This window comes from Oncorhynchus tshawytscha, linkage group LG01 (assembly GCF_018296145.1).
Source record: "Oncorhynchus tshawytscha isolate Ot180627B linkage group LG01, Otsh_v2.0, whole genome shotgun sequence".
Taxonomy (NCBI): Eukaryota; Metazoa; Chordata; class Actinopteri; order Salmoniformes; family Salmonidae; genus Oncorhynchus; species Oncorhynchus tshawytscha.
Window position 1 is genome coordinate 47,135,831 of NC_056429.1, and position 16,070 is coordinate 47,151,900.

Below are 16,070 nucleotides of genomic sequence, written 5' to 3' on the forward strand. Positions count from 1 at the left end.
TTCACACCTCTACTCAACACAACCCATTCGATTAAACGTCATACTTTTTACTGTATAATAGAAAAGGCTACTGCAGAAAATATCTGATTTGCTCATATCCAAAATAACTACCTGTGATTGGGCAAGACTTGAGGAATGTTGAAGGAATACCAATGTATAATGATATGCATTTTCATTTGTGGCAGTAAGGGTCATATTTTGGTTTAAAGATGGGTTTTGCTAGGTTGTATCCTGTTGAACATGCCCCTGTCAGTGTTTGAGCTCTGTTGTCGACATATTACTGGATATGTATACCAAACGCGCTAACAAAAGAAGGTATTTGGACATAAATAACGTACATTTTCGAACAAAACAAACATTTATTGTGGACCTGGGATTCCTGGAGTGCTTTCTGATGTAGATCATCAAAGGTAAGGGAATATTTTCTTGTTTATGTTGACGCCATCTTTGCGGCTATTGTGATTTTTTACTTCTGAGCGCCGTCTCAGATTATTGCATGGGTTTCTTTTTCCGTAAAGTTTTTTTGAAATCAGACAAAGCGGTTGCATTAAGGAGAGGTATATCTATAATTCCATGTGTATAACTTGTATTATCATCTACATTTATGATGAGTATTTCTGTTGAATGATGGGGCTATGCAAAAATCACTGGATGTTTTTGGAACTAGTGAATGTAACGCACCAATGTAAACTCATATTTTGATAAATATGAACTTTATCAAACAAACATACATGTATTGTGTAAAATGAAGTCCTATTAGTGCCATCTGATGAAGAACATCAAAGGTTAGCGATTAATTTGATCTGTATTTGTGCTTTTTGAAACTCCTCTCTTTGGCTGAAAAAAAAGGGTTGTGTTTTTCTGTGGCTATGTGGTAACCTAACAATCGTTTGTGGTGCTTTTGCTGTAAAGCATATTTGAAATCGGACACTGTGGTGGGATTAACAACGAGAATAGCTTTAAAATGGTATGAGAAACATGTATATTTGAGGAATTTTAATTTTGAGATTTTTGATGTTTTGATATTGGCTGTTGTCATATTGCTCCCGTTAACGGGATTGCAGCCATAAGAAGTTTTAAAGCACATCTTGATTGTTTCCTTTCAAATCCATTGTGGTGGTGTACAAGAGCCAAAATGATGTAAATTGTGTCACTTTCCAAATACTTATGGACCTGACTGTAAGTATCCACTTTCCTCATGCAGCAAGCTGCTCCAATAATTAAACAAATGCAACAGAAACCCCATCACTGTTTGCAAACCATAGCTCACCATCACAGTAAATAACATTTGAAAACTGAAAGAACCGGATAGAGAGAAACAGCTGAGTAGGCTAATGGCTGGTTTGGGGATGCGGCTGGCTGCTCACAGCTGTCACACGTGATATTGGATGAACAGTGAGACCAGGCGCTGTTCGTAGGACCATCGGGTTCTTGGGCACCTCCCTGACCAAGGCCCTTTAACGATTGCTCAGTTTGGCTGGGCGGCCAGCTCTAGGAAGTCTTGGTGGTTCTAAACTTCTTCCATTTAATAATTATGAATGCCACGGTGTTCTTGGGGACCTTCAATGCTGCAGACATTTTTTGGTACCCTTCCCCAGATCTGTGCCTCTACACAATCCTGTCTCAAAGCTCTATGGATAATTCATTCACCTCATGGCTTGGTTTTTGCTCTGACATGCACTGTCCAATGTGGGACCTCATATAGACAGGTGTGTGCCTTTCCAAATCATTGCCAATCAATTGAATTTACCACACTCCACTCCAATCAAGTTGTAGAAACATCAAGGACAATCAATGGAAAAAGGATGCACCTGAGCTCAATTTCACATCTCACAGCAAAGGGTCTGAATAAGGAATCTGTTTTTATTTTTAATACATTTGCAAAATTTTCCAAAAGCTCGTTTTTGCTTTGTCATTATGGTGTATTGTGTGTCGATTGAGGAAAAAGAAAATAATAATCATTAAATAAATGTTAGGATAAGACTAACGTAACAAAATGTGGTAAATAATCTAGGGGTCTGAATCCGAATGCACTGTATATTGGAAATCACTGATAAGAGGTGTGTTTGCATCCCTGAAGAGGGAAAATACAATTATAAGAAGGGATGAAGAGTCCAGCTAGCTTATTTTTCTGAGAAAGACAATATGGAGAAAGTACGCAAAATGTCCTTACGCTGATGGAGTTGAGCTGTTGTCGGAAGGCGAGCTCGGCCTCCTTGTTGGGAGAGAACATGCGGGAGTGTCGGGAGCTGTTGGGGGGCAGGGTGGTTGGAACGGCAAACACCCCACCATCTGAGTCCCCCCCGGACACCAGTAGAGGCCGCGGGAGGTTACGACCTGAGGAGGGATTCAAAGCCAAGGTTACAGTTAATTAGTATTGGTATACATGAGATGTCTTACAAAGATACAGGTAAAAGACAAAACACTACTTCAAGAATTGGTCCTCTGACCTAAAACTTGAGTTACTGGAGAAGTTTTGATAAGTGTAGGTTGTGTGTTTATGTGCATTTTCTTGTGAGAGGAGTTTGGTAAGCTACCGGACAATCCAGTGTTTGGTAACATCAGCTTTGACGCTCTGACCCCCAGGGGTCGTCCACAGTTGGGGCTACGTACCCCCACAGCCGGGGCCTTGCCTGGGGGGGTGAGGAACTGTTCCTCCTGGGATGGCTTTACCGGAGACGTGGCTGTGGAGCACAGCTCTGGAGCCTGGAGGAGAGGAAAGAAGATGGGAGAGAACATTCAAATAAAAAATGACTTAAGGCTATACATTGCAAAATCTGTTTACAAAGTCTCCAACAGTGTCTTCATCCCAATTCTCTACCCTTCTCAAGAAGTGTGCACTCGTTCCCTCCCCTTCATGCATTTAAAATGTTTGGTGTAAGCATGGCTAGAGGGAGTTACAACCATAATCCTCACATCAGTCAATTACTTTTAAATCCATGAGGGAGAGTGCAGGAGTGACCACGTCGGGCGAAGTGTAGAGAATTTGAATGTGTCCAGTGGCTATGAAGAATTTGCCCCACTAGGCGGTGTTGACTCACAGGTTTGGGGTTGACCTCTGATGACACCAGCCGGAGCAAACAGTGCAGGACGCGGTGGGTGGAGAGTGGGGGCAGAGGGCGTGGTGACTGTAGCTGTGGGTATGTCTGCCCTGGTCCCTGTAGCCCTTCCTCCCCCAGCTCCGGGGCTGCAACAGCAGCCGGCTGCCACTCGTACACCAGCTGTAGTTTCCCAGGTTTCCCCAGCATCAGGTACAGCTCTGCCAGAGTCACGTTGCTGTCTGACCCCCGCGAGCTCCAGCCCTCATCACAGATCCGCTGGGCCGACCGACCGCCTGACACCGGGGTTGGGGTGCTGCCTCCATCACACTCCTCTTTTCCTGGGGCTGCTGACCACCCCTGCCCCTGGTCAGGAGGGACGTCCTCAACCTGTCGCGGTACCATTGTGTGTGGAGGTGTAGTGGGAACCAGGGGGTCCAACAGGGGGAGGGCGTTCCTCTCTGGAGAGGCACTGTCATTAACCCCTGGGGTCTGCTCGTCATGCTGGCATGGCTCAGTAGCAGAGCAAGAACCTCCCCCCTGGCCCTGAGAATTGGAGTCCCCATCTCCTTCCTTGGCCCCAAAGGCCTTCCCTACCCCTGGTCCTCCCCCCAGCCCCTTCTCTCCTTCCACCTGCCCCACGGCTGCACTACCCTCCTGTTTCTGAGCCAGAGACAACAGCAGCAAAGATGAAGGAGAAGGAAGAGGACATACAGGAGGAGGAGATGTTATCTGGTTCAGATTCTTGTGCTCTGGTCCTGCTCCTCCTCCCGACGTTCCTCCTTCAGGCGTGGATACAGGGGTCTCGCCCCCTACCCGTCGAGCATCCCCACCACCGCCCCGCCCCGGTTTGGCCACACCCCCCCGGGGGAGGAGGAGGAGCGGGGCCCCTTGGATGCCCAGAATCTGGGCAGTGGGGATCAGCTCCTTGGGGACGGGGCGGGGCTTGCCGCTCTCCTGCCAGTGGACGGTGCAGGAGGCCTTGGAGTGGACCACACGGGCTACGCTGGGCAGGGCGGTCAGGGTGCTGGTCTCAGCTGGGTAGAGGAACAGGTCCTCGTCTGCGCTGCTCGGGAGAGCAGGGCTGCCGCTACCACTGTGCTGTTGGGTTCCCTCTAACGCCTCGCGCTCCTGCAGGCTCTTCAGCTGAACACAGTATGGTCAAGGGAGGGTCAGCAGAGAAGCGGTAGATTCAAAGTAAAATAAACAAAAACAAGAACTGAGCATCAACTAGGCTAAATATATCCGATGATCCCTTGAAGTAATATGGATCAGCTCAATTGAGACTTTTTACCAGCTGGTTGTCTGGTGCTAATTTCATTCGATTCTATACTCGACAAGATAATAAAAAATAGTACCAGTTAGGTTGTGGTCTAAGTACTATAAGATGGGCATGATATGACTGCTATGATGTGGAAGGATACGATGAGCTGATCCTGAACATCCCACTTCTGTTTCAGGAACTCGATCAGGCTGGACACCTTCCTATGCAGCTCCACCACCATCCTGCATCACCCCACAGAAGAATGGACAATGTTAGAAAATATTTACATTTCTCAGCAAAGACAGCTCTTGTCGACAACAGAGCTCAAACACTGACAGGGGCATGTTCAACAGGATACAACCTAGCAAAACCCATCTTTAAACCAAAATATGACAATGACAATAAACTTCATGTAATGGCCACTATGTATGGGGATACAAACAGTCAGGGTTGTGTGTCCTAGAAGCATAAAGATTGCAAAGTCCATCTTACGTTCAAACACACCTAATGTTCTATTAAAAAAATAAAATAAATGTAAATCTATTATTTATTCAAGGAAAACCCATTGAGACCAGGCTCATTCTCAGGGTGCACTGATCACAGTAATACAGCAATCAATACAAATGAAAAATAAAATACAACACAAAATTTGGGAAGAACAGTTACAATTAGCGGTGTTACGGTGACCGTATTACCTCCACACCGGCAGTCACAAGTCACGACCGCAGTCAAATTCCACTTGACCGTTTAGTCACAGTAATTAGGCTTCTCCAAGCTCTGAAGCGGCATTAGTAACCTACCAAACTTGCTGCCTGGTATTCAACTCTATTGTCCCTCTAATCACTCTGACATTGCAAAATATAATAGAACAGTTAAAAACACTTCATGAGACCACGCTCGTTAAATTAAGCAATATTTCTATAGGCTATGCGATTGCATGAGAGTTTTGATATCCTCTTTTTAATAAAGTCTACTTTCAATAGGCTAGGCCTACTCTATTTATTTATACATTTTCTTAATATTAAGCATATTGCTTCTCTGCACAACAGGAGTATAGCATACCTTGCTGGCATGAAAATGAACCACGGGAAAAGCGTCCTCCATTCACTATTTAAGTGCATAGATTACATGTATTTTTTCAACCTGCCCCTGTTGAGACAGGTGCATAATAGTCCATTTTAAATCGAAATTGACACATGATTTAGTATATATGTAAAGACCATATTAAATTAAGAATAGTCTGATGGGTGACAATATTAGCCTATCACTTGTGAATGATGCCCAGCTTGTGTGCAGTAAGGCAAGAAACAGCACGTGGTTGTATTAGTTTGGGATCTATCGCATCCCACAACTATCCCAGGCAATGTTTGAAATATTTATTTAAAATGCACAGAATAGATCAACTTTTGTACTATGGGGGTTAGTAGATTGACATAGGCTAGTGCTTTTGCTGTTCGTTAGGCCTACTCATCTTGTTTGCTGACGAAAAGTAAATGTGGACCCGATCGATCACGTGATGGGCTTTGGCTACTAAGAATTAGGGGGGTGGGGCATTACGGTGACACAAAGGGGATGCAGCCGGGAATGTCGAGGCCTGGTGAGAATATTATCAAGTCCTTGTCAAATTGTGAATGAGAGACTGTTGGAGTGTGCAGCCTGGGCAAAAAAAACAAAGCAGAGCTCATGCCTTCCATGGTATTTTTTCTCAAATCATTAGAGTTGCATCATGCAGCCTTAGAATGTATTAAAAATCTAAACACGTAGCCCAATGTTCATCACAATTAAAGTTCCAGAAATAACTCTAAATTAAGCATATAAAAATAGTCTTTGTTAACAGCTCAACACAATAGCTGCATATACACACTCCCTAATATCGTTGAGAAAATATCCATGATTTTATTCAGCTGTTAAATTGACTCTTCATTACTATAAAATAATGCCATGATTTCAAAGCAAATCTTGTCAGCTAAATAAACTAATGTAGCCCACAGCCATATGGCATAGTCAGACCAGAGCCTAATATAAGGACAACGCAGAATATTCTACTCAGTGTTATTCTGTTCTTCTGAAATAGGACTACATTTTCTTCATGTTTCTTTAGACCCATCTAAATTAAACAATTGATTTATTGTGATGTGTAGGCTATATTAAATTGATTTATTAGACTTTTTAAAATGTGGGATGTTCCAAATGTCTGCATCAGTGGCTTGTAGGCTGTGTGTGGAAACCAGGAGATGCTAAATGGGTTTATGTTAATTATCGGTCAATTACCATGAGATCTGCAGTTATTTGCGTCAATAACCAGCTGATAAAATTGACACCGCCACAACCCAAGTTACATTCCTCAGCTATAAGGTCCTCAAATCAACATTTTAAATTGCCTGAGCGCACCAGAACATCCAATTGTAATGTGTTTTGTAAATTGTTGTAAATTGTTCCAGCAGTGAGGTGCATTCAAACTAAAAGCAGATTTACTTAATTAGATGGAGACCCAGAGAACTTCAACAGTTAACCAACCCTGTGAACGGGTTTGGTAACGCATGTTTTCTACTTCAACAACGAAGTAAGGTAAGTCTTGTCTTGTGTAGTAGAGCTTGGTAAACAATAGTGAAGTGATCTACGGGACATTAATGAAAATCAGCCAACCTTTTGATACAGGATGCAGTGATGAGTATTAAAACTGTCACCTGTGATAAAGCGAAGGACGCCATGTTACGACTGCATCCAAAGGATTAAGAATAGTGGCTGCTGCATTCTGCTAAATGGTGTCACCAGAGTCAAGAACTGGCAGGAAAGTTGACTACAATCTGCTTCTTGCAGTTTAGGGAGAGACAAGATCTACAGTACTTCAAAAAAATTATCCCACTTTAAATCTTCGCTTTTTAACTAGCTCATCAAGTATGTTTTTTAAAACATTTGTCAAGACTGGAAAAACAGCTTCTATCGCAAGGCAATCAGAATGCTAAACAACGATCACTAACTGCGATCACTAAAGTGACCCAATCACTGGCCACTAATAAATGGATCACTAGTCACTTTAAACAATGCCACTTTAACAATGTTTACATATCTTACATTACTCATGGCTATCACTCATCCATATACAGTGGGGAGAACAAGTATTTGATAACCTGAAATCTGTAGTGTTTCCTACTTAAAAAGCATGTAGGTCTGTAATTTTTATCATAGGTACACTTCAACTGTGAGAGACGGAATCTAAAACAAAAATCCAGAAAATCACATTGTATGATTTTTAAGTAATTCATTTGCATTTTATTGCATGACATAAGTATTTGATACATCAGAAAAGCAGAACTTAATATGATACAGAAATCTTTGTTTGCAATTAGAGATCAGTAGTTTGTGTGTCGGGGGCCTAGGGTCAGTTTGTTATATCTGGAGTACTTCTCCTGTCCTATTCGGTGTCCTGTGTGAATCTAAGTGTGCGTTCTCTAATTCTCTCCTTCTCTCTTTCTTTCTCTCTCGGAGGAGGACCTGAGCCCTAGGACCATGCCCCAGGACTACCTGACATGATGACTCCTTGCTGTCCCCAGTCCACGCTGCTGCTCCAGTTTCAACTGTTCTGCCTTATTATTATTCGACCATGCTGGTCATTTATGAACTTTTGAACATCTTGGACAGGTTTTGTTAGAATCTCCACCCGGCACAGCCAGAAGAGGACTGGCCACCCCACATAGCCTGGTTCCTCTCTAGGTTTCTTCCTAGGTTTTGGCCTTTCTAGGGAGTTTTTCCTAGCCACCGTGCTTCTACACCTGCATTGCTTGCTGTTTGGGGTTTTAGGCTGGGTTTCTGTACAGCACTTTGAGATATCAGCTGATGTACGAAGGGCTATATAAATAAATTTGATTTGATCATACGTTTCCTGTAGTTCTTAACCAGGTTTGCACACACTGCAGCAGGGATTTTGGCCCACTCCTCCATACAGACCTTCTCCAGATCCTTCAGGTTTCGGGGCTGTCACTGGGTAATACGGACTTTCAGCTCCCTCCAAAGAAGTTCTATTGGGTTCAGGTCTGGAGACTGGCTAGGCCACTCCAGGACCTTGAGATGCTTCTTACGGAGCCACTCCTTAGTTGCCCTGGCTGTGTGTTTCGGGTCGTTGTCATGCTGGAAGACCCAGCCACGACCCATCTTCAATGCTCTTACTGGAGGGAAGGAGGTTGTTGGCCAAGATCTCGCGATACATGGCCCCATCCATCCTCCGCTCAATACGGTGCAGTCGTCCTGTCCCCTTTGCAGAAAAGCATCCCCAAAGAATATATGTTTTCACCTCCATGCTTCACGGTTGGGATGGTGTTCTTGGAGTTGTACTCATCCTTCTTCCTCCAAACACGGCGAGTGGAGTTTAGACCAAAAAGCTCTATTTTTGTCTCATCAGACCACATGACCTTCTCCCATTCCTCCTCTGGATCATCCAGATGGTCATTGACAAACTTTAGACGGGCCTGGACATGTGCTGGCTTGAGCAGGGGGACCTTGCTTGTGCTGCAGGATTTTAATCCATGACGGCGTAGTGTGTTACTAATGGGTTTCTTTGAGACTGTGGTCCCAGCTCTCTTCAGGTCATTGACCAGGTCCTGCCGTGGAGTTCTGGGCTGATCCCTCACCTTCCTCATGATCATTGATGCCCCACATCATTGTGGAGAGGTTGGGGTCTGTTTGAGTGTGTGGATAAAATACAAATGAATTACTTAAAAATCATACAATGTGATTTTCTGGATTTTTGTTTTAGATTCCATCTCACAGTTGAAGTGTACCTATGATAAAAATTACAGACCTCTACATGCTTTGTAAGTAGGAAAACCTGCAAAATCGGCAGTGTATCAAATATTTGTTCTCCCCACTGTATTTATATGTACATATTCTCATTCACCCCTTTAGATGTGTGTGTATTAGGTAGTTCTTTGGAAATTGTTAGATTACTTGTTAGATATTACTGCACTGCCGGAACTAAAAGCACAAGCATTTCGCTACACTCACATTAACATCTGCTAACCATGTGTTTGTGACCAAGAAACTTTTACTTGAATCCAAATGCCCAGACATTTATAGGCGGGAACCTGATCTATGGGACAAACACTCAACGAATAAATATGTAGTCCATCTGAAAGATTTTTGCGAGAATTCAAGAACATGCATTTAGCCTTGCCCACATTACATAGAGGTAATGAACACCTGGTCAATGACTAAACCAATCAGTGCTTGTTGTAAGGCAACAAAGTCAGATTGCAGCGCAACACCTCATCTACAGTTGGGGCAATGGAATGCATAACAGATTAATATTACAAGTTTTTATTTATTTTTTGGTGTGAATTTTACCCCTTTTTCTCCCCAATTTCGTGGTATCCAATTGTTTAGTAGCTACTATCTTGTCTCATCGCTACAACTCCCGTACGGGCCCGGGAGAGACGAAGGTTGAAAGTCATGCATCCTCCGATACACAACCCAACCAAGCCGCACTGCTTCTTAACACCGCGCGCATCCAACCCGGAAGCCAGCCGCACCAATGTGTCGGAGGAAACACCGTGCACCTGGCAACCTTGGTTAGCGCACACTGAGCCCGGCCCGCCACAGGAGTCGCTGGTGCGCGACGAGACAAGGATATCCCTACCGGCCAAACCCTCCCTAACCCGGACAATGCTAGGCCAATTGTGCGTCGCCCCACGGACCTCCCGGTCGCGGCCGGTTACGACAGAACCTGGGCGCGAACCCAGAGTGTCTGGTGGCACAGCTGGCGCTGCAGTACAATGCCCTTAACCACTGCGCCACCCGGGAGGCAATATTACAAGTTAACACATATTTATTTATTTAAATAGTATAGAGAACAGGTCCCAATACTGACCCTACGGTACACCTTTCGTACTATCCAGGAAGCTAGACTAAACACCATCCGAAAACAGTGTCCTGTCTGACATAATGCTAAAACCCCTTGCAAGAAGCCAGATCCAGGCCTACCTTTGAATGAGAATGTGATTGTCAACAGTGTCGAAGGCATTGGAAAGGACATGGTCTTTAGTCAGTTGACACTGACCTGAGGCGAGGATTATGGGCCAGACTCTGGACACGGGCCCAGGAGTGGTTGCTACGTGGCTGCAGCTCCACAGCAACCTTCAGAGGTAGACGCACAGGCTTCTGGTCCTCTTCATCACTCACTCCTAGAGAGAGAGAGTGAGTGAGTGAGATAGAAAGGGAGGTAGTTAAAGGAAAGGAGGATAAGATTTGTTCTCTCTGGTCCTGAGATGATCAGCATCATAATCACCACTTACTCTCCCTTACTCATACCACCGCTTTCCTGAGTACTACCATGGAAATCCATCCCCTCCTGCATGACTCCGCAAAATCCCCATTCACACCTGTATGTGTGTACACTCACCATCTGGGTCACACAGCCTCTTGAGCGCACGGCACATGGGAGCTTTGATGCGCAGATTCCTGCCTTTAGAACGCACTGTGGTCGCCCTGGGAGAATTCAGCAGAACCATGAGAGAACCGCAAAACACACAAACTACACCCAAATAACAATTGCACAACTATCTACACTGGACAAAAATATAAAAAAAGTCTAAATGTAAAGTGTTGATCCCATGTTTCAAGAGCTGAAATAAATTTTAAAAGTCCTGAAATGTTCCATTTGCACAAAGAGCTTATTTTTCAAATTTTTTTTGACTATGGAATATCAAGAAGCTGATTAAACAAGTGCACCTTGTGCTGGGGACAATAAAAGTCTCAAGTTGAGAGGGAGCATGCAATTGTCATGCTGACTGCAGGCATGTCCACCAGTTCATTTCTTTACCATAAGCTGCCCACCCACTGGGGAGCCAGGCCCAGCCAATCAGAATAAGTTTCTTTCCACAAAATGGCTTTATTACAGACATAAATACTACTCAGATTCATCAGCTGCCCGGTTGGCTGGTCTCAGACAATCATGCAAATGGAGAATGTGGAGGCTCTGGTCTGTCTTGATTACATGTAGTCTGCGGTTGTGAGGCCAGTTGGATGTACTGCCAAATTCTCTAAAACAAAGTTGGAGGCAGCTTGTGGTAGAGAAATTAACATTCAATTCTCTGTAAACTGCTCTGTTGGACATTCCTGCTGTCAGCATGCCAATTGTAAGCTCCCTATACTTGAGACATCTGTGGCATTGTGTTGTGACAAATCTGCACATTTAAAGTGGCCTTTTATTGACCCCAGAACAAGGTGCACCTGTGCAATGATCATGCCATTTTATGAGCTTCTTGATATGCCAAACCTTATTTCAGCTCATGAAAGATGGGACCAACACATTACATGTTGCGCTTATATTTTTGTTCAGTATATAACCACACTCCAGCCAGTTTATTAGGTACACCTCCCCATTCATGAAAATGGCTCACTCCTACAGACAGTGAGTCACGTGGCCGTGGCTTGCAATATAAAGCAGGCAGACATCGAGGCATTCAGTTACTGTTCGATTGAACATTAGAATGGGCAAAGCGAGTCACATAAGCGACTTGGAGCATGGTATGATCATCTGTGCCAGGCTTGCCGGAGCCAGTAACTCAGAAATGGCAGCCCTCATGGGATTTTCATGCACGACAGTTTAGGGTTTCCCCGAGAATGGTGCGAAAAAAAGAAGAAAAAAAAACATTGGCAGTGGCAGTCCTGTGGGCAAAAACAGCTTGTTGAGAGAAGTCAAAGGAGAATGGCAAGAATTGTGCAAGCTAACAGGCGGGCCACAGACAAATAACGGCGCAATACAACAGCGGTGTGCAGAACGGCATCTCGGAACACACAACTCATCGATCCTTGTCCCGGATGCGCTATTGCAGCAGTTGACCACACCTGTGTTCCACTCAAATCAGCTAAAAACAAGAAGCAGCTCCAGTGGGCACTTGATCACCAACACTGGACAATTGAAGAGTGGAAAAACATTGCCTCGTCCGACGAATCCCGATTCTTGTTGCGTCATGCTGATGGCACAGTAAGGAATGGGCGTAAGCAGCATGAGTCCATGGACACATCCTGCCTGGTGTCAACGATACAGGTTGGTGGCGGCAACGTACTGCCATCCAATTTGCAGCAACTGCATGATGCCATCACGTCAGCATGGACCAACATCCCTGTGGAACGTTTCTGACTTGGAGAATCCATGCCCCGAAGAATTTAGGCTGTTCTAGAGGCAAAAGGGGGTACAGACCAGGTACTATATTGGTGTACATAATAAACTGGTGTATATAACGGTTATTTCAAATGTATAAACAATTTTTATACAAATCAACCACCTATAACCCTAAAGTCTTGGGGGAAAAAGAGGTATATTTCAAAAAGCTGTGGTTACATTGGTATCATTTTTTTCATCTCAGTCTTACCCTTGTTGGATGAGCTCGTTAAGCTTGGCCACGTTCTTATCGTCCATCACTATGAACAACAGAGTTAGAAAAGCTGTGTGCGTACCTCCTTGCTCTTGCTTTGTGAAGACAGACATTAACATAACATCTGTAATGACCTCCAACAGAGGTAGAAAAGCCAGCCATCTTTGGACACAAGACTAACACAGACATTAATAACATAACATCCTTCATGACCTGTGCGACACTTAACTATCCCTCATGACCCCGGCCCGGCGCAACACTTAAATCATCTCCCATGCGGCCAACCAGCCCCAGCAGCAGAAACAGAGCCAGACTGAGGTGTGTCAAACACACCGCGCCCCCCCCACAGACCCTGCTTGACTTACATCCTCCAACCTTCTTCCTTAGCTCAGCGTAGCAGAGGAGACCGTACAGCTCCTGAGAGGACTTCTTCAGCACACGGGAGTACACTGTGTGACAGGAGGAAATGTGCATGTTATGGGATAAAAACAAAAACTACAGCACACCAGTGATCTTGGGTGCCCCACAAACCTAAAAAAATGGGTCACACACTGATGGTAGGATCGAAAGACAGTTTAACTCTTGCACATTTAATGAGTCGCTTATGAGTGTGTGTGTGTGTGTGTGAAACGTAATAGGATTCAAAAGAAGAAATTCATGCAGATTGCAGGCAAAGTTTCACTTGCAAATTTTATTTGATTTATTTTACCTTTATTTAACCAGGTAAGCAAGTTGAGAACAAGTTCTCATTTACAATTGCGACCTGGCCAAGATAAAGCAAAGCAGTTCGACAGATACAACGACACAGAGTTATACATGGAGTAAAACAAACATACTGTCAATAATACAGTATAAACAAGTCTATATACAATGTGAGCAAATGAGGTGAGAAGGGAGGTAAAGGCAAAAAGGCCATGGTGGCAAAGTAAATACAATATAGCAAGTAAAACACTGGAATGGTAGTTTTGCAATGGAAGAATGTGCAAAGTAGAAATAAAAATAATGGGGTGCAAAGGAGCAAAATAAATAAATAAATTAAATACAGTTGGGAAAGAGGTAGTTGTTTGGGCTAAATTATAGGTGGGCTATGTACAGGTGCAGTAATCTGTGAGCTGCTCTGACAGTTGGTGCTTAAAGCTAGTGAGGGAGATAAGTGTTTCCAGTTTCAGAGATTTTTGTATGAATGTCAACTGGTCTTCATAAAAAGCAGATTGCTTGCAAAGTTTCACACTGATTTTGAAGGTTGATGTTTTTGTCAACAAACTGAAACATAAAAAGAGACTAAACAAGCGTATGATCCAAGATGGCGTAGCAGTCAGACGTCTTTGTCCTGTCGTGTCCCTTGTATATATCGTTTTACATCTTTTTCGTCGCATATCTTTTAAAATATTTTGCTAAACCTCAACTTCTAAATACTCTCCTGCAACCCGCCTCACCCAATGTGGCGTGGATCTGCTTTTTTCCCCTAAAGTATTTATATTTACTTTGGATCTGGAATCCCTCAACTGAAGCAAGCCAGCTAACTACCAGCTATCAGTCAGCAAACCATTGCCAGCGGTCATCAGCTAACCTTCAGCTCGGAAAGCTCTCGCCAGTTCGAACAACGTGACTAACCAGAGCCTAACGAGCCTGGGATACAATATCCGGACCCCTTCTACAGCCGGTACAGGGCATGGAACCCCACAGATCCCCTACGACTGGAATACCGACAATCTGACCGAGGACTCCAACAGGCCCCTCAGGCGCGACGCCCGCTGAAGGCCCATTCTGCTAACCAGCTAGGCCTGCTAGCTACCTAGAGCTACTTGGAACCCTACTAATTCCACGACTGGGCTATCGACATCATCGCACGAAGAGGCAAAAACAGACTTACCCCCATCGCGACGTCCCCCAAAGGCTACCTTGCTAGCACCTGCTATCTGCTTGCTTGCTAACCCGGTCTGCTAATTGCTAGCCCCGGCCTGCAAACTGTTAGCTTGTTTAGCCCCGGCCTACTAACTGTTAGCTTGTTTAGCCCCGGCCTACTAACTGTTAGCTTGTTTAGCCCCGGCCTACTAACTGTTAGCTTGTTTAGCCCCGGCCTACTAACTGTTAGCTTGTTTAGCCCCGGCCTACTAACTGTTAGCTTGTTTAGCCCCGGCCTACTAACTGTTAGCTTGTTTAGCCCCGGCCTACTAACTGTTAGCTTGTTTAGCCCCGGCCTACTAACTGTTAGCTTGTTTAGCCCCGGCCTACTAACTGTTAGCTTGTTTAGCCCCGGCCTACTAACTGTTAGCTTGTTTAGCCCCGGCCTACTAACTGTTAGCTTGTTTAGCCCCGGCCTACTAACTGTTAGCTTGTTTAGCCCCGGCCTACTAACTGTTAGCTTGTTTAGCCCCGGCCTACTAACTGTTAGCTTGTTTAGCCCCGGCCTACTAACTGTTAGCTTGTTTAGCCCCGGCCTACTAACTGTTAGCTTGTTTAGCCCCGGCCTACTAACTGTTAGCTTGTTTAGCCCCGGCCTACTAACTGTTAGCTTGTTTAGCCCCGGCCTACTAACTGTTAGCTTGTTTAGCCCCGGCCTACTAACTGTTAGCTTGTTTAGCCCCGGCCTACTAACTGTTAGCTTGTTTAGCCCCGGCCTACTAACTGTTAGCTTGTTTAGCCCCGGCCTACTAACTGTTAGCTTGTTTAGCCCCGGCCTACTAACTGTTAGCTTGTTTAGCCCCGGCCTACTAACTGTTAGCTTGTTTAGCCCCGGCCTACTAACTGTTAGCTTGTTTAGCCCCGGCCTACTAACTGTTAGCTCGTTTAGCCCCGGCCTACTAACTGTTAGCTCGTTTAGCCCCGGCCTACTAACTGTTAGCTTGTTTAGCCTGCTAACTGTCTGAATCGCCGTGTCCCCAGCCAGCCCAACCACTCACTGGACCGATATGTTCACTTGGCTACGCATGCCTCTCTCTAATATCAATATGCCTTGTCCATTACTGTCCTGGTTAGTGATTACTGTCTTATTTCACTGTAGAGCCTCTAGCCCTGCTCAATATGCCTTAACCAACCATGTTGTTCCACCTCCTACATATGCGATAACATCACCTGGTTTAAACATCTCTAGAGACTATATCTCTCTCTTCATTACTCAATGCCTAGGTTTACCTCCAATGTACTCACATCCTACCTTACCCCGGCCAGACAAAGGTATCCTGGAATGACATTGACCTCATCCCGTCAGTAGATGATGCCTGGCTATTCTTTAAAATTGCCTTCCTCACCATCTTAAATAAGCATGCCCCTCTCAAAAAATGTAGGACGAGGAATAGATATAGTCCTTGGTTCACTCCAGACCGGTCTGCCCTTGACCAGCACAAAAATATCTTGTGGCGTTCTGCATTAGCATCAAATGGCCCCTGTGATATG

General features: G+C 44.6%; 1 protein-coding gene across 5 annotated transcripts in view; it reads right to left on the reverse strand.

Moving 5' to 3' along the window:
- Positions 1-16,070, reverse strand: part of LOC112252143 (protein cramped-like) — a 43,490-nt gene that overhangs the window by 9,317 nt on the left and 18,103 nt on the right. For 4 of the 5 annotated variants that reach the window (XM_024423150.2, XM_024423143.1, XM_024423133.2 and 1 more), the window contains exons 5-12: positions 13,040-13,123; positions 12,672-12,720; positions 10,697-10,782; positions 10,355-10,478; positions 4,463-4,544; positions 3,042-4,184; positions 2,538-2,706; positions 2,174-2,337 (exon numbers count right to left, since the gene is read on the reverse strand). In XM_024423150.2, the coding sequence (XP_024278918.1) occupies positions 2,174-2,337; positions 2,538-2,706; positions 3,042-4,184; positions 4,463-4,544; positions 10,355-10,478; positions 10,697-10,782; positions 12,672-12,720; positions 13,040-13,123 (1,901 nt within the window). The remainder of the gene's footprint in view (positions 1-2,173; positions 2,338-2,537; positions 2,707-3,041; positions 4,185-4,462; positions 4,545-10,354; positions 10,479-10,696; positions 10,783-12,671; positions 12,721-13,039; positions 13,124-16,070) is intronic. The other variant, XM_024423159.2, reaches the window with a different exon arrangement.